Below are 23,877 nucleotides of genomic sequence, written 5' to 3'. Positions count from 1 at the left end.
CGTATGTCTTAATATGTGTAAAACATTCAAACATTCGTTTGCGGCGTTCGAGTGCGATTCGGCCGGAGATTTTAAGTTTGTTTGCCACGGTATTAAAATAATTCGCAACAGCACATAATCTACATAATTTGGCTGGTTTTGGATGTGCCGAGCCGCACACTACTCACCCTTTGAATGGGAACGATTCTTTCCACCGGCTGGTGCGGGTGCTGCTGCTGCTGCTGTGGTGGAAAGCTCGTTTGCTGATAAGCCGGTTGGTACTGCTGCTGCTGCTGTTGAGGGTTCGTTTGTTGGTAGAATTGTTGCGGCTGGAACTGCTGCTGCTGCTGTTGCGGCGGGATTTGCTGACCTACCGCGTGTTGTTTCTGCTGTGATGGATGTACCTCGTACTCGGGACCCTCAGTTGGTGGAGGCCAAGCAACGCGCTTCAAACCTTCAAACCGAATCCGCCGGTGGCAAATGGAAAGAAAGAGTACATGGAAGAAAGAAAAAAAAAACAGAAAGCAGGATTGTAGTACGTGTGAGCGTAGTTATTCGTCGGCGTTGGGCCGGGGACCGGAGAGACCAGCAGCGAGTAGGGTATAAAATAATTAAATTGCTACAGCGATTCATCTCGAGTCGCATTCTTTCCTTCCCACCGTCCACCCCCACCCACCCTTCGCCCACAGGGAAATGTCGGTGTCCATGTCAGTTAGCGATGGTGTATGTTTTATATTTCTCATTCCCACCCGCCTTCCCGAGTACGGGAAGTTGGCGAGTGCAATCCATCTCAACCCCGTTCGTCTGCTCGTTCGCCTAGCTTTGATATATCTGAGTGAAAAAGTGTTCCTTGTGCGTTTGTTGGCCATGGAGTGAGGGTTGCATGACGCCGACGGAAAAGGGAACGGAAACGAAGTACGAGAATTATCTGGCGGACACTTGCCAGCTAGTTCCAGGCTTGCACTAATACTTTACCGTCGGCTTGCCCCGAGAGTGGTTGCCAGCGAACCAAAAAAAAAAAAGGAGAAAGAAAAGGGGTGTACAAATCCCCTTATGCCGTTTGCAGTGCGCAGTGCCAAACCCGCAAATCGTCCTACTTCGCTGGAAGATAAATGGGATTTGTGTGAAAGACTTTTCATCTGATATGCTGCCGCCTATACTACACTGCCTTTCTTTCAGCATTATCTTTTTTCCCTTGTTTTTGTTTCATACATTTGATGAGCCGCGCACTAAATTGCCCACCGAACCGCGACGTTATCCCCGGTAGCCAGCACGCGGCAAGTTTTAGTCTTCTTTTGCACTTCGTATTTTTGGTTAAGAGGGATAAAAATATCATCTTGTGGCGTCAAAGCTTAAAGCCAGCCCGACAGTCAGCCGAGCTGCGAGGTCCGAGTGTAAGTGAAGCGGTACTTCTCAACAATCAGCCCGAGTTTGATAAAAAGATATATTCACATGGGATCAAATCGCTCGCGCGCACAGCCCAGTCTGTCCCCCTAGAGACTTATCATGCTGCGAGGGCATCGGGAACGGGTGTGTGTCTGTGTGTATGTTTTTTTGCTTGTCATTTTTCTCGCGATGTACCCCGAGCCAGCACTGCTGTTGACGTTTGTGTAAAGTGCATACCGAACCGAGTTCGCCTGCTCGAATTTCGAGTCAAGCCTTTTGGGTGTGTTTGCACGAGCGAAAGAAGAGGTGGCTCGACAGTTGCGGCACTGTAGAAGTTTGGGGCCAACCAACCAAAAAAAAAAACACCCCTAGACATGAAGTCTACTTCATGTCTCTCCAGCGAGATGGTTCATGAGATTTTAATTAAAACAGACACTTTCTATAACAAGTTTTCAAAAACTTAATTTGCTGTATGAAGTTGCGTTCCCGGCTTTGAAGTTTCGCTCTTTTGCCCCGTTTTGTAGCTCTGTGTGCGAGTGCCCGCGTGTATGTGTGTGTGTGTGCTGGTATCCTTTTGTTGCGGCCCGTAAGCCTTCATTCATGCGATAAGATCATTGGTGGCCAGTGCGAAGTAAGACAGTTCGGAAGTGTGGGGAGAGTTTCTTTTTCTGTTTTTGCCCCCTCTTGCTGTCTCCACCCGAGCTGAGTGATTTTCGTGCGAGTTTTTGAGTTGGGGATAGCCGCAGCAAAGTTTTTCTTTTCGCAAGTCGTGCACTTTCGGTGAAGTTTTTGGCTTATGGTGGAGGGTTGCGTTTTGATACATGTACTTTATCCAGCAGTGTTTTTTTTGTTCGCTTTCAAACAGGGTGATTTATCATGTTTTCTATTATGAAATTTACGATTAATTCAATAGATCCCGCAGTACAATGACCTTTAGTTACAGCGTCCACCAGCGTGGTGGATGAGACAAAGAGTGTTTTTCATGCATCCTTTCCATCCAACGCAAATCTCCAATTCTAGTGAATTTTCAATGAAAGGAATTAATTAAATGATTTTAAATCTTGTGCTAATGACCCTCCACCGGCTACCCTGAACCGCTCCACCCACCATCCCTCCCCGTTTCTAGATGGCTTTATTATTAGTGGCAAAGCGCTTCATTGGATTATGATTTCTGCCCACTGGAGGATTTATCGTGGCAATTAATCGTTCATTTGCTGATCCAGTTGAGGAAGTTTAAGGGCAGCGACAGCTAGAAGCCATGAGCTCAAGTTTGTCAAATTTAATGACGCTGACGATGATAATCAACGATAATCGGTAGCCGTACCGCTTCCCAGTTTTTGTGGTGAGTTGTGTCTAGCAGGATTTATAATTGCGTGTTTTTTAAACCTTGCTTGAACTTTGTTCGATAACAACATGTCGCAAAGGGATGTTTTTTTTTCATAAGCAAGCCAAATGATAATGGAGACGCCTGGTAGTTCATACAGTTTTTATTTTTTCTTCGAAAAGTCCTTTTGCTATTTCGCGGAAAACTGTTTAAATACTTTAAATTTGTAAAGAAATTACTTTCAAATAATATGCAATTGAAGTCCTTTTTTAAACTTTAAAATAATAAATAAAAAAAAATGTAGACATTTTCGTATAACAAATGGTTAATAAAAAGCAAATAACCTTAAGGAAATTAGAAAATTCATTAGAAAATTTAGACAAAAAAAAAACTAAAACTGCAAGAGACACTTTTTTGCAAAAAAAAAACAACCCACCATGACCTCATTTCGGTGGCCTAGTACAGCGAAACCAGACGCTTTCCTTACTAAATGCCATACCATTGCATCCAAAAATATGGTTCTCCCCACCGCAGGCTAGCAACTACTCCTAACAATCTATTAAGTAGCAGCGGGAGTTATGACCGCATTCCAAACAGGTTACTCCCTACCGGTCCCTGTAGCCTGTAGGTCTAGGGTTTTATTTTAGAAACGAGCATCTACCGATCGTGTACCGGTCAACTGTTCGGATGCATACCATGCTCATGCATTTTTGAAACATCCCATCGTGCGTGTGCCGTGTGTGGTGTAGAATTCGTGAGTGGAAGTTTGGTTTCGCTTTGTTGTTTTGGTGGGGTAGATGTTTGATGCGGTGAAAAACGCCAGTGAGTGATGTGGAATTTCCCTTTAGTCTATCAAACGTTCTATTTTTAAAATTTTCCATTTCTCCATAAGACCATCATCTAACGCCCAATTTAAAAACTATGTGATGATTCACACCTTCCATTTCCGACGACGGTTGTCTGGTTTCTTTCTCTGAGTTTTTGTTTTTGTTGGCTAACGCAACCACAAATATACACTTGCCACCTTTCCGTACGATCAGCTGCGATCAATGGCACCAATAAACTTTTATCGAAGTGTAACGAATTGAAGAAAGCTACCTTGATGTTAACTTAAAATTTGAACTAAAAAGCAATATAAAATATTTAAAATAGATAAAACTTTTAAGCCTCCAGCAAACTTCCACCTTCCGGAACACTATTGCTAACAAAAGAAGGGCTTTAATTTCACAAACCTTGGTGCTTTTCTCTTCGTTACCAAAACTTCACTCACTAGAACTTTATCACGCAAAATAGAAACTCGCTCTAACTACTTCACTAACTTCCGCAACGAAATTCGCACGCAAACCGACAGAACCGAAAATAGGGGATCAAACGCTTCGTACCGATCTTTCTTTTTCCGCCCGCTCTAGAACGCTTGAAACTTCGTGACAAACTGAAACCGGCCTCGGCACACTGGGATCGAGCAGTGCGCGCTGGTACCTGCGCTACACTACCTGCTTACTACTACTACACGGCTTACGGTGCTGCTATCCTTGAGTCATACGGCCGATCTCCTACCGTTCACGGTAGTATTAGTGTGGCAAACGCATACGCGATCATTTTCATCGGCAGGTAAAATGAAACAAAACAGCTCAACACCATCAGTAAGCGGCAAAGGAACTGTGGTGAGGCAAAGAACATAAGTCACCGTCACTGTGATGGGTGTCAAAAATTCAGCATCTCTGTTTGCGTCTTCTGCGCTTGCTATCCCACTCTCTGTCTCTCTGTGTTATAGACCGTGATGGACAAAAATGTCTGTGAATGAGTCAGACATTCAAGCCAACGCGAATGATCATGACGTTGAGGCGAAACGAATGTCGCTTCTCTTGTTTGAATGAAAGGTTGAGATGATTTTTTCGGTACCGGTCGATGAGTTGGACTGGGATGATGCGCGTTTATAATAAGTTCGTCCCCATCATCAACGTCTGCGATGCAACAAAGAAATTGGGATGATAAATCTTTCTCGCATATGAATGTCATATGATATGCAGATTCGCTTTGCGATACAAAGCATGTGATTTCTTTGACCCTTTACCAACAGTGTGGACTTACAGTGTAATACCCTTGAAATTCTTTGTTCCGTTGATCTTCGACACAAATGTCCTTGATTTCGTGCTCGAAATGGCGACGTTCGTTCTATCGTGTCCCTGTCCTTCATCAGCGTAAATGACCAATTTGTTGTTGTTCACATCATCAACACCGAACCTTGGGCACGGCGCACAACATGAGTGACCAATCTCATGATGAATCTTTTTATACAATTTAATCATCAGCTAAGTTAAGCGTCGTTGACCTAAAGGAGCCAAACGGGGTTCGTTGGGAAGTCAGTCAGGCAGGTGGAAAAATATAAATACATTCATCCACGTATTCTTAGCCGCGTGCGGGTTGAGCAATACTGCTTATCGTAGACGTGTAGCGTTAAATTGTTTATTGGAGGATGAAAAATTGCGAACCATCCATTTGGCTGCGCACCGTTTGTTTAGGCGAGCAACGAAGAGCATGCAGAGATGGAAAGGGAGGAATTTTTCTTGGTACAGTGGCTTGTGTCCATGATAAATCCTTCAATCTTTACACCGTTGCTGTAAGCGTCGGATTGTGAATATGACACCCAGTGTTTGAAACTCAGTTGCAATCGCGCTCGGGTTGAGTGAAGAATCGACAAAAGAAAAGATCAATTTCTTTAGACGCTGTTCGTTGAGATGGAAAAAAGGTAGGAAACACTTATGGAATCTGGTTTCTCAGTAACAGTCGGTAGAGCTGACTGTGTTGTGTGGTTGATTTTATGCAGCAGCAGCTTTCTTATGTCTGGGATATATCCCAAGGAAAACGTTTCGGTGGTGTAGGGTGTGTAAAAATGTTAAATTATCCATTTATTTTAGATTTGAAAATGTGATGAAAAAGGAGAGTGATGTAGTATAATTAGGAATTATTGCTTTAATGGCTGAAACAGGATCAACAGGGTTTATTTTTTTATAATTTAAAATATTTTTTATCTAGCTTTGTGTATGGATGCTTAAATTTATGTTCGTCGAAGTGATGATATCAGCCGTACTGATACAACGCAGCTAACATATAAATAATCATGTGTACAAAAATATCACAACAAACTACGTTCCAGCGCACCAGTAGCATGTATTCTGCCGAGCGTACCAGAACTGCTATCGGCCAATGTTTCACTTGGCTGCACTATCTGCCTTTCCGTCTCGTAGCAACATCCTATGCATCCGGTTACTCTCGAACCAGTTATTCAGAAGGCATCTTTTAAATTGTGCAAGTTGGAGTTAGTGGGTAGCAAAAGTCAAAGAAGTATTTGAAAATAACGAGCAAGAGAGAGAGAGAGAGAGAGAGAGAGCGAGGATAAGAATATTAAGAGAGGGAGCGAAAAACATATCAACCAAACAGAAAAGAAACCCACGGACCGGATTTGCTTCACAGCGGAACGCATCGCCATAAATGAAAAAAAGCGCTGCCAAGTGGAACGACGATGCGATGCTGTCAGTTTGTTGTCGGTGGAAAACGCAAAACAAAAAATCGCCATAAAATCGTACGTTGGAAGGACGCTAGTTTAAACAAAAAATAATAGAGCGAAACTCTCAAAACCCTTCACCTAGTGACGTAAAATTGTGTGACTGCCAGTAGGATTCAAAAACACGGAGTGTGTGTGTGTGCGATTGTGAGCGACTTGGGCCGAGAATGCACATATGTACGCCGAATATGCGTCCGACTAGTATGGCAGTATGGCACGTGTTGCATATTTTTCGTACGCCAGCCAGTGCCAGCAATGGCGGCAGCCTGCCAGACAGTTAGTTAGTCGGTAGAATTCGGCGTACAGTGCGGAAAATGTCACTCGCAGCTTCCTCGCAAGACATTTTCCCTAACCCCTTCACTGTCCCAGTTCTACTACTGTCCCAGTAGTTCTATTCTAACTTGCGTTAGAATTGGCTGTGGCAAATGAAGCATAAGCGCAAATTCCTTCAGGAGCTATGCGGTAGGGGCCATCTTGGGGAGTGGCCCATGGCATCGAGAGCTTGGTTTGTCAATTGCCCGCAGCAGCAGCAGCAGCAGCAGGAAAGATACGCAACTGAGCAAACACTCACTCACATTTCCGGTGCTTGGTATTTCTTATTGCATGGCAGTCGTTTTGAGCGTAGCACGAAAACTGACGATCATTAGAAAATGGTACCAAAATTGGCACCGGTAGGTAGTGGATTGTTGTTTGTTTTGGAATGGATCGTTACCAATGCAATCGCATCGCTAAGTGCTCTTCAGATCCAGGTTGTCTGTTTATGTTCAATTTTAAGCAATCCATTTCAAGTGCGACATTGAAAGGATTTCCTTTATTCTTTTATTGAAAGAAATTGAATTGAAATGAAGCTGCGTTAGTATCTTTAAAGTTTTTTTATTCTGTATTTTGGTATTGTCTTATTCTTGTTTTCAGCATAATTTTTTTTTTCATAAAGTTCTTTTTTAATTATTTTATTTTTGTATTCTCTTTCTATTTTCGATTTGTATTCTGATATCTTTTGTTATACTTTAGTTATTTAAAAGAAACACTTTGTATCATGTGTCGAAGATATTCAAACTCATGGCTAAAAGAGTGTTTTTACGTTGAAAATCATTAATATTTCTGTACATTTTTTTCGAGAATGCATGTATTGACCAGAAAATATTTTTTTAATGTTTTTATGTTTTACTTGGAATAAAACCACATTTAAAAGTACAAAAAACAGTGCTCGTTTAAATCAAAATCTGCCTGCAGCACTACTCGTCTCAGAACGTCCTTTTTTTTCAGGGCTCGAAACGAATGTAATATGACACCGAAACGCGTTTTTCACGCGTCAATCGCTTCGTGCAGCAAAGCGTTGCAATCTGATAAGAAAATATGACACTTTCATGGTGCAAATCTCAGCTGACACGTATTAGCCGTACATGATGTTGGGCACGGTTTAAAATACGGCGTAAAGTGAGCAAAAGAAGAAGGAAAAAAACAAAGCGAAAATGAAAAAAAATCCACCACCATTCCACGTGTTACGGACACATTTGCCTCGATATGCACATTTGTTCGTGGCGAAAAGAAGAAAAAAAAAAGATGCTGTGTCTGATGCGAGCCTTTCGCTTTTTTTTGTTGGTCCTGTACGAAGGAAAACTCCCGTCTTCGATCGTATCTTTGTGCCGGTACGACTTCAAAGAACGGAGAACGGTATGGCAAGCAACATTCTTTCCAGCTGGTATCACCTGCCTCGAGGCTACAATGATGGCTGTGGAGAATGGTGAGGTAGTGCTTCGAACAAGAAGAAGAGGTTAAAATGCAACTACTGCTGCATTGCTGTGGAGCTGAATCGAATGATGCCGGATCGGTACGTGACGGGTTGACAAAATCTTGCACTAAACGATAATGCTATTCGGCTTGGTTTTTTTTTTTTTTGCGAGCATGATTGAGTCCCTTGCCATGAGAATGGGTTTTATGGTAGCTTATGAAATATTTCTCAAAAGATACAGACTGTATTTACAGAGCATTTTTTGAGAAAATCAAATTTCATTCGGGGTACTCAACAGCGAGCACATACATATTGTTTTAATTAAAGCCTCACAGCGTAATTGAATCTATGCTACGACGAATGAAGGCATCTCAGTAAATTCAGCCCCTAAACACATCATGTTTATGCATGGCAGAGCATCCCCAACCCGGCACTGCCCCATGGTTTTGTGCAAAACGCGCGCAGTCAACCCACGGAAAATGCACATCGTCCTCCCCCGGTGGGCGAGCGGGCACTGACTCGGGTGAAAAATGCAACTCAAGCTGGCATTCCCCGTCAAGACGAAGTCATAAATATGTTCCTGCGGCGCGTGTAGCTCAAATGCTTCGTTGTGCGGCAGGAACTTGCCAGAAGCCATTTATGCTCCGTGGGATGAATTATCCCAATGCTTTTCCACAGCAACCTTTCGGCGTGCGGGTGGGACCGAGTGCGCCGGTAGCATGTGTGAGCGCCGGAGGGGGGGGGCAAATTTCAAAGCAAAATGCAATGCTTGGGGAATGAGGATGCGGGTGAAAACGGCACGACAGAAGAAGTCAGGTCCATGCACTTGCACACTAGGTGCAAGCATTTCAGCATTCCGTTCGCGTTTCTCCGGCAGCGGTTTTCCTTAAACACAGCGCCAACAGTGGATGGATGTGTATCGCATGCAATTGCATACTTTCAGGCGGAATCATCAGCATCGCTCGGTGCGCTCGCAACGAAAGCTCCCCACTGGGGTAGCCAGGGTACTAGCTACCGTGGTAAATGAATTTATCGATGCTAATGAATGTTTGCGCTCGCGCTCTAGCATTAAACGTTCGGTAAAGATGTTCATTTTTATTTTTGAATTGCTTCTCTGCCAAGTGGGTGGCATCCGGCACACCTTTGCCTCCGTGTCCCACCGTGTCTGTAACCTCATTGTTCGGTGATGTTCTACACTCATTAAGGTGGCTCATTTCGGTAAAATGAGCCGTGCACCGAGGAAGCGGCAAAAGTGAGAGCAAACGCAATGAGGTAAACCTGATGCCTAACGGAAGGTGCGCGATGGAAGTAATCGTTTCCATTGTGCTCGTTCTGTGGTTCAGACGTCTCAGCGGGAAGGAGTGCAGACGTCTCAGCGGGACTGTTAAACAGGGCGTGCTTTTTTGGGCCTCTTTTGCTGTGGGGATTTTAATTATTCCATAATGGTGGCAATTCATCATATGTGAAGGTATTTGAATGTAATATTTTCAACGAGCCGTGTGTTTGGTGCAAATTGAGTGCGATTTATGCTTTGGCTTTAAATCGGCTAGATTTGATTCGTGATTAGATTTTAATTAGAACAGCAAATAATATCTTTTCGATCTTTTTATTATAAGTTCAACGATCTAATAATGTTATTCCGGCCATTCTAATGGCTTACTTGACTTATTGGTGCCACGTAGCTTGTCCAGGTGGATTCAAAATCCGGACTCTCGAGTGAAGACCGGTGCCATTAATTATGTACTTAAGTGTGTTTTGTATCGCTTGTGATATTCGAGTATTATATCAGAAATATTAGTTCTTTAGTGTGCACTTAAAAGTCTCGTTATACATCTAGCTTGAAGGGCTCACTGAAGGTGTAGCGGTCATCTCGATAACTTTTAGGTGCATTCAATGATTGAATTAAATCAAATGATTCATAGAATCGTGAAAAAGGATCCTGAATAATGTGATCCAAAAAAATGTTTAAAACCACCCCAAAAGACCCTGGAAAAACAACCAAAGTTTTCCAAAAAAATTCATCAAAGAAGTTTTTTAGTCCCATTGTAGAGCACTCTTTAAACCTAGACACATCGTCATTCACTGTTTGTGTTGCGCTCCCTCTATCCTATGATTTATTGCCCTCCGTTCTAGCTGTCATTACGAATCAGTACATAATTTACACTGCATGTAATTAGTTTTTTCGCTTATCGCTCACACGTACTATCTGCAGGGAAGCAGGGGAAAAAATAGGGAAAACAAACCACCAACAAGTCTAGCCCCAACCCTAATAAACAGACTTGGTTTTAATGGGAGGACCGGTTGTAATTGTATTATTTAATATCCGTTTCGTTCCTGTCACGGACCTTTACTGCTTGCCACAAAACATCTAGTCTCATTAAAGGCATACACAGGCCCACCCTGCTGGTGACCCTGAACTGATTGACGTTGATCAATCTCGGCCCTTGTTTCGATTATATTTATGTGGTCAACGCTAGCCTCGAGACCCGTACCGTGGTACCCCTACGTTGGTTCCTTTTTATGCTTAGAACACAAAGCTAGGCAAAAAAAAGAGGACCATAACTCATTCGTTGAACTGCCATGCACTATAATGGATCAGCGAGCAGTGTGAGCGTGGAGCAGCGAGTGAGTGAATGTAATGAGGAAATTGACTGTACCGACCAATGCTTATCTTAATAGTTTCCACCATAAACAAATAGTTGGACTGTGGGGGTCATCGGGAAGCCAATCGATCGATCGTATCTATTGGCCAAGTATAATTGGAAGCAATGTGGTCACGGGTAATAAGTGGGTTAGTGGTTCTTTGATTGAATACTTCTCTTCTGTGGTGCTTTAAGCTCTTTAACTCACCTGAAAAGAAACGAAAAAACATGACTTATTAGATTGCTGATGTACTCGACAGCAACTGAAAAGTGGGTTTTTGCTACACTTAAAGCCAACTCAACTCCGGGGCGGTCCGGTGGCCGAGGCGACAGCGGCGCCGGTCTTCACACGGCAAGGGCCGGGGTTCAAATCCCATCCAGACCGCCTCCCCGTACGAAAGGCTGACTACTTTTCTACGGGTAAAATTAAGTCACAGAAAGCCAGAAATGGCAGGCCGAGACCTCTCGAGGTTGTAGTGCCACAGAAGAAGAAGAAGAAAGCCAACTCAAGAAACCGACCATCAATTGCTCCGCTTGAACTTGAAATGTTTATTGATTCTTGTCGCACACAAGCCCATTAAAAGCTGGCTAAGAAACGCACCACCACTTGCAGACGTTCAGTGAGCCACACAGGGCACCTGATGTGACCACTATTTGTCGTCGTTTATGGTTTTACGGCCTTAGAGTACCGGGAAGTAAAATGCACCTTTTGCCTTTAAAGACACAACGCATCCCTCCTGGTTGCGCCGGTCGGTTTAGACATTTTTGAAGAATGACTCCGGTGGTCCAAGAAAAGTCCACCCCTTGCGAACGGTAGTCAATTTCGACCCGCCAGTGGGTTTGTGAACGCTTACCGCAAATTTTACAAGCGGCCCGGACCATGCATGCACAGCTCACCCGTAAGATGATTTATAGGAAAAGGAAAAGCAAAATTACCATCATTAATTTGATGGTCGTTTCCAATAAGCTGGGCCGTTTTTTTGTTGTTCCTCTCGCCCTCTCTCGCTTGCTCTCTCACGCTTGCTCTTTTGCTCGCGTTGTTTTGCTGTTGTTGATGTTACAGGAACTGGCTGAGCTATTGCTAGCCCATTAGCTAAGCTTGTTTGTTTTTCGTGTGTATGATGAAAACCCTCGGCCCCCCATATGAACCCGCGGGAACGATGTAAAAATGCTGGCGTGTTTTTTTCTCTTTGCTGCTTGATAGTTTTTTCTCACCACATGCTTTCGGTTGCTTTGGCTTGTTTCTTGCTGTTCATTGTAGTAAATCGTTGCCAATCGGCGTACTCCCTCCCCCCGGTGCAACCGATGTTCACATATTTGTTCCTGTAAAGTTGGGCAAATAGGACCAGCACCAGCACCGTTTGTGTATTCGTGTATTTGTGTTAAGTGTAGTGCAGTCGTTCGCCGGGGAAGAAAGAAACACTAAGCTGTGACATGTAATGCGGTGCGGGTCGTTCCTGATGGAAAGCCGCTGGCTGGCCGCGGTATGATTGTTTGTGGAAATTATTAATCACACGAATGCCATGGCCACTGCACAACGGTGAAAGCCGATGGAAAGCCTACTCCTGATAGGGGACGTACTTAGAAGGCCACCCGCGATGTTGGATGGAGTTTGTCCGAAGACGCCGGCTGAGTTTGATTGGTTGTTTGTACTTGACTCGGTCGGTTGATTTTGTCCGCCTCACTCGCTTCCGAGCGGGCCCATCGATTTCCCGGCCCCAGTCTCAAGCGCAAACAAGAGATCGGCCAACAATGGTGAAATCCGGACCCGCTTCTTGCTGCTCCCCGGTATGCCGAGAATGATGACGAGAATGATGTGAAGTTTTCGCTCGCTTTCCCAGAAACCAGACCAGCGGATCCCGAGTCTCGCAGTGAGCGCACAAATCCAATAATAAGCTTTTCCAGCGGCTCGTGAACTGATAATTGAGAGCGATGTTGTTGCTGCTCCTGCTGCAGCTGCTGTGTGCGTGTGTCTGGTGGCCTGCGTCTCGAGTTTCGCGATGCTGCCCGCGTGGGTAGGATAATGATTGGAACTTGAACGCACGGCCCGCCCGCGTCGAGAGCGATGAAAAGTTAGATCGAATTAGGTGGAACGGTTTTATGGCCAAAAAGGTGGTTGACTCTTGTTCTAAATTAATTTATATCATTATCTCGTCTTGGTCGTGCTTTACGGGACGTTCGAGAGTGAGACTGATCGCACACATTCCGGAGGGTGGACAGAACTTTTTTTTCGTCCTCTCCTGCTGATCGACTGGTGAACTGTGAAGCACCACTGGCGAAAGTCAATTAAACGTAGCCTTTGATTTCTACTTTTTGTGTTGCTCCATAACTCATCTTCATCAATTAGCTGAATGGACTGCGGAGATCTGTAAGCTTTGATATCAATCTTTTTAACGGACTGTGGGGTGAAGACTTTGAGATACGAGAGTGAATCTCGCATTGAAAGTTTGATTATTGAGTATTCTTGATGCTTTTCTTAAGTCAACTTGTTGGAAAAAAATTAAAGCCCTAGATTTTACATTGAAATAAGAATAAACACCATTTGAAACAAGAAATATTTGTACAGGGTTGCATACTGGGTTTAAAATTTGAAAAGTGAGCTCGTAGTCTCTCTTCTATAATCGCAGTTGGTTCTTGTCGCCCCATGAAGAATCGTATCAAACTTAAAAGAATCCTCTTAGAACCTTTTCTCCAGCTTACCGAAATTCACGCCAGAGGGCAATGCCCTGCGGAGGTGTCAAAGTATGCTCAAATAATAATAAAGCACGACAATCTGTGAACGAGTTGTGTTGGTGCGGTTACTGCTGCTGCTGCTGCTGCTGCTGAAGGCGTGTTCGACTGCCATTGACGCAGGGAAAATTGCTTCGTGGGTTGAATGGAATGACAATTTACGATCATCCCCCTAAAGCAGAGAGTTCGAACGCCATCGAACGGAACAGGCCGGTGGCCCGAAAAGACACGCCGGATGAAGCAACTCCAAACGGACTCGGTACAATCATAAATATTCCTATTTCGCTGCCAAAGACTTCCGGATGTCCTTTTGGGGGGAAAGCCGGTTTTCGTACGGGTTAGAACTGTCGGTCGGGTGGTTGTGTGGTTCCTCACTGCGGAAAGGATATGAGATTTTCTCAGTTTTTGAAGTGTTTTACACTCTCGACTGGTCGGTGGTGTTTGCTGTACTGTACTGCTGCGCTGTTCCATGTGTTTCCGTTTTTCTTTCCAGCTGTAATAACTTTTTGTTTACTCCGGGTTGTTTCTTCCGGAAACGGAATAGACAACCCGCGACAGGGGAGAGATAGCTCTTGCCGGGGCCAACCCTTACCAACATTGGTTGGTCAAATAAACAAAAGTGCATTTTCCCACCCGGCCCGTCGGCGTGCCCGGCACTTTTCCGATATCATTGACAGTAGATTGCAGTTTTCCAGTACAGACTTCCGGTGCTAGACGCTGGAAGTGTTGAACCTCGGTGATAAGAGGTACTTAGAGGATTCTGGAAGCATGTCTTGTTTCGCTGGCCGGTCCCGTGTTGGCCCCGGTTGCGGACGGTCGGGATACACTTAGCTGTCTCTTTATTTTCAATATCAAGGCAAGTGAGTTCTATCCCGGTGTCCCTTACCCCTTTCGACTACCACCTTCTTTCCCCCCCCCTCCCCTCTTCCATTGTCAATATGTTCTCCACCGTCCTCACCGGTGCTGCTTCACTTAGCACGAGCAGAACAATGCGGCTGCCTGGACGCCGGCTCCCGGTGGAAAAACACCGTATGTCGGAAAATGGTTTTTGATTTATAAAAGAAAACTAGAAACTAGCATCGGCCCCGGACGGATTTCGCTTTGAAGGGTTTTTACACGCCGGGTAAGTTTTCTTGGACGTGTGGAAAAGTAAATATATAGCGGCGTAAAATTGAGAACTCTCAGCTTAAGTAGCCCGGCAGATCGTGGGAGATAGTTATGCTTTTGCAAAGAAGAAATGAACTAAGAAATCCCGAGAAGGAATCCTTTCCCGTGCCGTCGTAATGACAAGCTGTTCGTGGAGAGTGTGTGGCCGAGGTAAGGGCGAAGGAATCGAGATAGAGAGCCGCCAGCTCGTAAAAGTAGCATCAGTAGCGTAATGGTTCGTGGCTACCCGTAGTCCTACGACCGTGGCCACGATTTCCGTGCATCATTTTCCAGGTAATAAATAGCACAACGTGAAAATATTATTTCCGTCTTTATGGGGCGCCGGACAGACGGGTGTTTTTTTTCTCTCTCTAGCCGTCCACCGGATCCATTTCATCAGTTTTATGGCTGTGTTGATGGTTGGCCGGGAGATCTGGTTGGGAATAAAACCCGGTGCATCAATCTTAGGGTTGCTCCATGAGGGCGGACAATCGTGATCGCTTGTCGAATGGAAGCCATGAACAAATGGTAAGAAATTGTGATAGAATGAAAAGTTTAATAAGGAAATGCGACAATAAAGATGAAACAGTAATGATACCATATCAACAGTCGAGTTTGTGTTAATATCTCATCTCGAGCTGAATCAGTTCCGATTGTCAATACACAGCGTCTTTCGGTTTTAATGAAGAAGGCTTATTGATTGCCACTTTCATAATGATGTTCAATAAAACATATTGATGATACCATAAAATTGATTTAACATTAAGTGATGAAGTTTTCTGATTGCTCCAATCCTTTTATTGGCTTCTTAGGCCGTATTTTCTTGCCGATCTGATTGCTGATTTATTTGTATTGAGTGACAAATTGATTTTATACTCTGCAAAGGCAGTGTGATTTGTTGAATTCTGTTGTAATTTACGATAATGTTTTTGCTGTGTTAGTGCCTTGTCCTTATCTAAGACTCACTTTTATAGTTTGAAAAAAAAATCAGTGACATGCTCTAAATGTGACATATTTGCTATGAAATATCTCTTAATCAAATTTTCAAGAAAATAAAACAATAATGTAATAAGGTTTAAATACAATAATATTTTGTATAATGATAAATATGGAAAGACATATTTCCAGCCAGATTAAACCCCAAACGACATATTATAGCCTGTTTCAAAAAGCCAATAAATAATATCACCACTTCCGGAAAAGTAATGTGTTTATTTGTAAGCAAGAAAAAGTCGTCAAATCCACCCCAACAAACTGCTTTGTGGCTCGTAACCGCAAAAAAAAAAACACCAGGAATCTTGGAATTGGATTTGCACCCTCGAAAGGAGCTAGTTTTAAGCTGAACATGTTTTCCATTCCACACATCAGTATATCAATGCCGCGTGTCGATGACATTGTTCAAAACAAATGCCTGAACAATGTGCGTTTTCCGGAAACGGAAACCGGGTATGGTTTCTTATTGGAAAAGTTTAATGCGTTAGCGTACGCTTGTTACCAGAGAAAACATGCAAAGCTATTCAAAAGTTTACAAAAAAGCAGGAAAAAATGTGCTTGAATAAAAAAAATCATAATTCCCATTCGAGGAACATGTGGAGGATTGAGGTTATAAAACGGATAGTTCGGTTTTTGTTTAGAAAAGTTTTTGTTATTGATTTATGGAATCTGTAAAAATGTTTTCCGATTTTCACACATTTTTGCACATACACGCATGTTAATGCTACTATTAAGAAGAAGATTTTTTCCCGATTTAACAACAGCTCTGTTCATGTTTCGTGGGGGAAAAAAGCCTCGTAGTCGGTCTTTATCAGCGGTGCCAATCTCCAGCACTCGTTCTCGTAAGAAACCCATCCCGACCCACTGCTAAGAGCGATTAACTGCTAATGGACGATTCCATCGGCAGGGAGGATGAAGATAAAACGTGTAAATTGTGTGTGAAACGATGTCGTTTCTTATCGATCAAACCTTTGCTGCTAAACTGGAACAAAACATGGTCTGCGATATGGGTCATTCAGTGAAGATAAATGGCCTTTGTTTAAGTAACATGATTATTCGTGTGTAAGGGATGGATTTTATACTTGTCTCTCGCTGTAACTATTTAGCTACAGTTTTGTAGCTTGTTTTTCAACAACTGCGAATTGGTTTTTTGCAATAATTCTGTTCGATTCATCATAAACTTTTTCCAATTAAAACCGTACCGTGCGAAACACCTCAATACAATAAGTATTGCTCAATCAATATTTAATCTATCGAAACATATGCTTGCTACCGTGGCCATGGTACCCAGTCGGCCAGTCCAGCTCAACAAAACCCATCCTCCATGAATAAGTGATGGCGCAGAGATTTAAAAGTTCATCTTTCGGTTCGGAAGTGCAGGCAGCTGGTGGAGCAAAATGGCGGAAAAAATGGCAATCCATACAAAAATCATTACGCTTCATGCTTCAAGCTACGATTTACAAGTAACTCGCCCGGCAGCACACTCCAACTCCAGCACTCCAATATCGAAAGGCTGTGGTTGTTTGTTTGTTTGTGTGTGTGTTTTTTATCTCCTCACTGTTGCTGTAGTTTTTCGAAAATCCCATTCACAGCCACTTTTGTCTCGAAGCTCCACATGTGGTTTTGTTGCTGTTTCCGTGCGGCCCAAAAAGGAAACTATAAATAAATGGTGTATTCCCATGATGGGCTGGGTGATTTTTTTTTTGTTAAATTCTTCATCTCTCCCATTCGCTCGCGTTCATATTGGGTTGCAACCGGAAAGCTCCAAGGTGACCGGCACGGGACTGGTAAGCACGAATGTAATACAAATATTGTGCTATCGCTTATAATGCATGAAACATGATCGACAGACGAGGAGTGAGAGAGAGAGAGAGAGAGAGAAAAAAGGGGGAAAAAGAGAAAAACCTTCAAAGTACCACCGGCTCCGGAGGCTGGACCACTGAGGCTGAAAAAACCATCCTCCCCTTGTTCGCCTTTGCATGCATTAAGTGCTTCACGGGCGGCCCTCCCTCGTGCACATTCGATGGTATAGATAAAATACTTCCAGTGCTCTGTGTGTGAAGGTGCAATTGGTAGAAAAACAATCCCGCAACAAAAAAAATGGCGCTGAAGCATTATGATGCTGCAATCTATAAAACTGGGGGAAAAAAGCGAGGGTTCAATGGAAGGAAACGCGCACAAGGGGAACATAACACGACGAGCTTAAAAAGTCAGCTACAACAAACTGGTGTTGTAACAAACCAGACCACCACGGCTGTCCGGTGGTAAAAATCATACAGCTGGAAGGAAAAAAACACAAAAAAAAACCTGATGGTCAAACGGGATGAAAAGGGTGCTTATGCGAGAATCAGAGAATCAACCGTGTGTAATGTTGGTGTTGTGTTTTAATTTTTGTGTTTTATAAGCACGCGTTCCTCTCGTGGGTTGAGACCGGGATAAATTCAGTGGCTTGGGTTCGTTTTTGCTTCCCCCCCTTTATTCCGCTCCGGTTGAACTGCTGTAGCCCAACCATTGGCGTTGGTCAGTTTTACATGGTGAAAAACCATCTTTTTGTGATGGTGAAATTAACAGATGGAATAATAAGGTTTAACTGACTTTGAACGGCTGTGCCGCTATGGCTGAATGGAAAACAACTTCTTGTCGGGTGTAATCGTTTCTGGGAAGTAAGTATTAATAAAAAAAGGGGAAATTTATCATGACGAAAGGTAACGAGGCGCACAGCAGGAGTGTGCTTGGGTTTCTGTTGGATTAATCCGCAAGTTTTAATGTAAATAAATCGATAGTTGCCGGCCTATTGACTCTGTTCTCAAATTTATTTTTAATAAATCATGTTGAGGTTGAAATGTAGCAGAGTTTGTGGCAAGTGTATCATAGAGTTAGTGAGCACCGAACAGAAGTGGGACATGCTGAATTTTTCCAGATAAAATAAATTTACTCACTAACCATTCTCGGGGAAAATCATATCATAGAAAGTCAGAAATGGCAGGTGGAAACCTTTCAAGTCGGTAAAGAAAAAGTGTAAACCAACACTGTACTAGTTGATATCTAAAGCATATAATTTATTATACCTTTACGAAACATTGTTAAGTACAAAAGGGAAATACACGGTCAAAGCTTTTCTATTCAACATCTGTCTTTTAAACACTTTGTAACAATTTCATCACAACCCGAAGCCCAACTCGTACACCAGTTTGCGTAATAGTTTAACAGTGGTGACGCGTTGTAATTGAACCCACTGCATAGATTTCACACGCCTGTCGGTACACGTGAGAGAAGCAATCTAGCAAATCGTACTGTGGCGTGTGATAAATTTTTCTCTCACCACTCACATTATACGGAACGTAATCGGATATTATCACAACGGTGTACATTAACACTCACACGCACACGTACTGAACTGTTGTTTGGGAGTTCGGTGGTTGGGAGTTCGGGGCCGAAGTAGGACACAGGATGGTGAACGAGCCGGTGGAAACACGTGGACTTAACACAGCCAATCAAAAGCACTGCAACAATTGCAGCTTACTATGTGCATACATCGGAGTTTGTGTCCGTGTGTGTATGTGTGTTTGCACGTGTGTGCACCACAAATCCACCAACCATCCCAGTCAGTGGTACGTACCTTCGTCGGCCGTTGCGTTGGTCAGTGCCGTTGGACGGTTCAGCTCACGTTGCTGACGGCTGTCCAGATGGTCCGGAGATCCGAGCGGATAGTGTACGTGGCTCGAGTCGTAGAAATGTAACACCTGATTCATTTGCACAATCTTATCTACATTGTCACCGGTCGGACGACAGTCGTCCGGTTCGTGCCGATGAGCCAGCAGTTACCGTAGGATCAACACTCGGCGAACAATAATTGTGACAAGCGTCCATTTTCCAATCGGGCCCGGCCGTCTTCGGCGTGGCTGATGGAGAGTCGTGCAAAGTGCTTGCACCGCTTGCATCGTTCCTTCCGCACGGTGAGTTCGCCTTAGTGGTGTAATTTTTTGCTGATTGGTTGTCGATGGAGACGCCCGGTACTTGAGCACGGTGAGCGTCAATCGCGTGGTCGTTAGCGACAGCAGTATCCATTTCCTCCGGTACGGTGGGTAGCGGTTTGAGGAAAGGCTGAAGCGGTGTGGTGGTGGGCACGGGCGAAATGGCTCGCATGTCTGCCAAAGCGAACCGGGGATCAATCATAAACAGGCCGTGCTGCTGATAGACGTCCAGCGGGTTCCAGTTGAAGATGGCCACGTTGGTAAATAGGTCTTCCTGCTGAGCACGCTCGTCGGAACCGTTTGGCGTGAGCCCGCTGACAAAGTCACCCGCCTGATTGCTGTTGTTCGAGTCATTGTTTGCCAATTTTTCGTTCTCCGGCACGATGGAGACGCCTGGTGTTTCACTCGCATCGCTAACGTCCGGCTCGGCATTGTGCGACTTATAGGGGGACGACTCGCCCGGGTTGTCTCGCTGGTCAACAGCCTCTCCAGCGTCCACCGCCTCGTTCCCGTTGCCTAATAAATTAATTAAATTATCATCATTTATCTCCGCTAGCTGTGCGGTGCCACGATTCGCGGGTGGCAGCTTCGTGACAGCGTCTTCGTTTGCATCATCGATCGATTCTTTCGCTTCGAGGTAGTGCTTCTGTTCGAGCAGCTGCTTCGAGAAGGTCAACAAATCGTCCAGTATGCGTTCGATGACGGGCACATTCTCTACCAGCTGACCGAGCGTTGCCTTCGCCGCCGACTCGGTACCGTCGGCTTCGACGGCCACCGTGGCAGCGTTTGCTTTCAGCGATTGGTTAAGCTGTTGAAAAATGTCCTCAATTTCTTCGCCACGCGTTCGACGCTTTTGAGCGGGGGAATCGGCCGACTGTTTGCGGTTACCGTCTGCGGTCAGCTCATTTTCCGATGGCGGAGGACTTATATTTCCATTTTCGAACCGTGCCCAACGGGTGTAGTCGTCGCAGTAGGGTGAAGTTTGTTGACGATCGTCGTCGTCATCGCTTTTGGGGGCTGGCGTAGCTGGTGTGCACAGCGAAGAAGGTAGCCAGAAAAATGCAAAATTCAAACAAAGAAAGCAATGAAATGCGATAGCGGTTAAAATGCACACGAAGACACGGAGATACGGTACAAATAGAATCAAAATTGACTGACGTCTGGCAATGATTACTCAATTAATGTCGATGGAAAGTGATAGAGTCAAACGCGGGATTGTTCTTCGGTGTTTGTGTCGATGGTGTTGCTTCTGCCCGATTTACCTTTTGTAAGCAATCTTTCAATATTCTGATCATCTAACTTGCTCAGTGCGTTTTTATGTGCTTGTATCGTCCGTGTTCACACATTGAGTGGGATTGTACATTTTTTGTTGGTTGCACTTGTGTCCAAATTCCATCAGAATCGTCCGGTGAAGGTTGGTATTATATTTAGCTTTTCCTTTCTGCCAGTAAGGGTCGCACTCGGGTGGACAAAAATGTTCGTCGTTCGTCACGTCGTGGGGTCGTGGTGTGGTGTGGCTAGCACGATGGTCAGCGCCACGGTCAGCGTGGACAACGTCGACAGGATCGGAATTCCAAAACCAAAATCCCGGGTGGGTTTACCAATGACATAACGTACACACAAACACATACGACTACAGGAAGCTGCTCATCCGGGGCTTTCCGTTCGAGCGGGCAAACCATAATGCAATTCGCTTTTTCGGTTCGAAATGAAAGCAGCCCCGGAAAAGGTGAAGTGTGTGTTGTTGTTGGAAGTTTATGTCTCGTGTTGTCTCGTCGTCACAGGGCGTTGTGCCGAGGAATTGAAGAGAAGGAAAAAAAGTGTATGAAGCTACTGCTGATGACATTTCAGGGCCATGTTTTGGAAATGGAAAATGTAATGGTCCCGAAGGAATGTCACTTCACTCCCGGAATCGAATCGAAATCGTTGTGGAGTAGTGTGTGTGCGTGTCCGTACGGCTGCTGTATGCTGAGGGTTTTCCGTTCGTCATCCGTAAAATGTACACAATTTCGAATTTCATGCTCCGGCGTATGAAACGGTATGAGCGCCATTATTCTTCTCATCCCTTCTGTAACCGTATGGCGCTGTATGAAGCTCCGAATGCGTGCGTGCGTGTGTTGATTGGTGTGCGTGAGCATGTACTGCAAACAATTCCCGCCCGGTGAAGATGAGCCGATGAAAGCGTAATATGCTCCACCGGGGTCGCTAGCTTACGCACCAATTTTCCATTTATCGTCACCGGGTACGGCACTATTTTCCACCTGAATCGTTTCGTCTTCTCGCTGGCCGGGCGATAATGTGGCGTTCCGGCGTAGGCACTCATCGGGCGGCCCGGTACGCCCGGTGATCTTGGCCCCGTCGGAAAGGAAGGCCCGATGCGGACGTTCATCAGCAGCTGCTGTCATCATCGTCGTCGTCGTCGCCATCGTACCGGTCCCAGCGGGAGGTTGATTTCGCGCCCCCAGTTTATCGCTCAATAATTCAAATCGTCCGAATTCCAGCGCCCGTTCGTCGAACGGACCAAAAATAAACTCACCATCGGTGAAACTAATCATGCGCGGTTGTACCGCCCGGCGGTTGTTGTCTTCGGTGTGGCGCACCGGCACCGGGGCGCTATTTTCGGCCGCCGCACCGAAACGGTCGGGGTCGATTGATTTGTCCTGCGGTGTTTGGGTGTCGTATTTATTCGGTTCTTCATCGAAACTGTGCGCCCTGTTTGCGTTGACGTCCGGTGTTTTATCATCCGTGAAATTTGTTTTAAAATAATCAACATCAACGCCGTTACTGCTTTGGTGCAGTGTCTGTTCGGTTGCAGGAACGGGTCGGTCGGTGGTACGGACATCAGGCACGTGGAAAACATTTCGAAGCGATTCGCAACGTTCGTCCGGTACGATGCAGCTGTCCGGGGTAGCTAACGTTCGAGGATGCTTTAAACCGGTGACATCATTATCACCGCCGGTCGGGTCAACCGTAGATTGCAGTACGGGACGGGGAACCGTTTCTCCGGCCGGTGGGAACGTTGTCGGATTGACAGCCCGGTACGTTGGATGCGTTGCTGTAACTGTGGTTGCCACGTTAATCGGAGACAGTTTCACTTCGGGACGGTTGATTCGGTCTGCAAATGGTGCAATTATTTTAATCTATAATGTTGAGAGGCACATGCACAGGAGCAACGGGGCGCGTAATGGACAGCTAGCGTACGGCAGGCAGAACACTGACGGAATGAAGAATGTTCTGGGAATTGGAAGTCGTACGGCTTGGAACGCTTGCGCTGGTACGAGGAAACTCTTGCTAAAATCATTTAATTACGAATGTTTGCTACGAATATTGTTTCGTACGAAACGGTTGTGCAGGAATGAGACTTCACAGCAATGCAGTGCGTCAGACGGCGGCTGGAATGCGAAACTATTCCTACGCTTAAAACCGAAACCCTACCCGTAAAATAAACACAAACGGCTGATAGATTCTCGGAGCTGTAGTGTTTGCCAGGCGTAAATTGCTAATTGTTCATGGAATAGAAAGGCTGTCATTTTACTAGCTCATTAGCCAGGAAGCTGGAAGGTAGTATGGCTTATGTTGAGCTAAACAGGCCAATGGAGCGAGTTCAGCTATCATTACAATTACCAAAAAATATTTCTAAAGGTTTATCTAATAATTTGTGATTTTTTTAAGCTTTCTGCTGCTCCTAGGAATATGATGCGAAACTGAAATACTGTAATCGCATACGGAGCAGCATAAAAAAGCACTCCAATTTCCTTGCCCCGATTGATGTGAAGCGATGAGTTCCCCGTTCAAGTGCAGCAGTCAGCGAGAGCCCACCACCACCACTTCATCACGATCATACACAGCTCAAGTGCAGCGACACATCATCGCCTCAACTCAACTCACCGATCGCGCGCTTTCAATTGATGTGCGGCCATTCCCGTATAAACGGCTCCGGTCATAAAACTGCATTCCGTTTTGATTGTTATTTCAAACAATTCAGTGGTACTTTTTTAATTTCCACTCCCGGTACTGTGGAAAGCAGCACAAAGCACGGCCAGTAATAAACAGCACAGCAACAGCAGCAACAAAAACCATGGCTGGGAAAAATCAACCCTCCCCCGGTGTACGAGTCACGCGTGTCCTTTAATTGCTTTATGCTTCATACGGTCACCCACTGTACTGATTTTGTTTGTACGTGTTTTATTCATCAAGGGACACAGTGTGGGGTGGTAGCGAGTGTGTGTGTGTGTGTTTGAGAGCAGTGTTGTTTTTTTGTTGTTCCACTGACCATTCGGTGAAGTTTTATTGGAATGAATCACGGGAACAATCAACAGTGGACGCATTTTTAATCCACGCGCTCGCACCACTTTTATTATCCGCCACTAATTCCATTCCGGTCAAATTTGTTTCGCACCGGTGTT

At 44.8% G+C, this 23,877-nt stretch overlaps 1 protein-coding gene across 13 annotated transcripts in view; it reads right to left on the bottom strand.

Annotated features, from left to right (window-relative positions):
* Window positions 1-23,877, bottom strand: part of LOC118510909 (trithorax group protein osa) — a 101,876-nt gene that overhangs the window by 47,036 nt on the left and 30,963 nt on the right. For 8 of the 13 annotated variants that reach the window (XM_036053304.1, XM_036053305.1, XM_036053306.1 and 5 more), the window contains one exon: window positions 168-433. In XM_036053304.1, the coding sequence (XP_035909197.1) occupies window positions 168-433 (266 nt within the window). Of the gene's footprint in view, window positions 1-167; window positions 434-18,532; window positions 20,498-21,689; window positions 22,612-23,877 lie in introns of those variants that run through there. The other 5 variants (XM_036053300.1, XM_036053301.1, XM_036053302.1 and 2 more) reach the window with 2 other exon arrangements.

The sequence above is a fragment of the Anopheles stephensi genome, chromosome 3, assembly GCF_013141755.1.
Source record: "Anopheles stephensi strain Indian chromosome 3, UCI_ANSTEP_V1.0, whole genome shotgun sequence".
NCBI lineage: Eukaryota > Metazoa > Arthropoda > Insecta > Diptera > Culicidae > Anopheles > Anopheles stephensi.
This window is presented reverse-complemented; position numbering and strand designations above follow the sequence as displayed.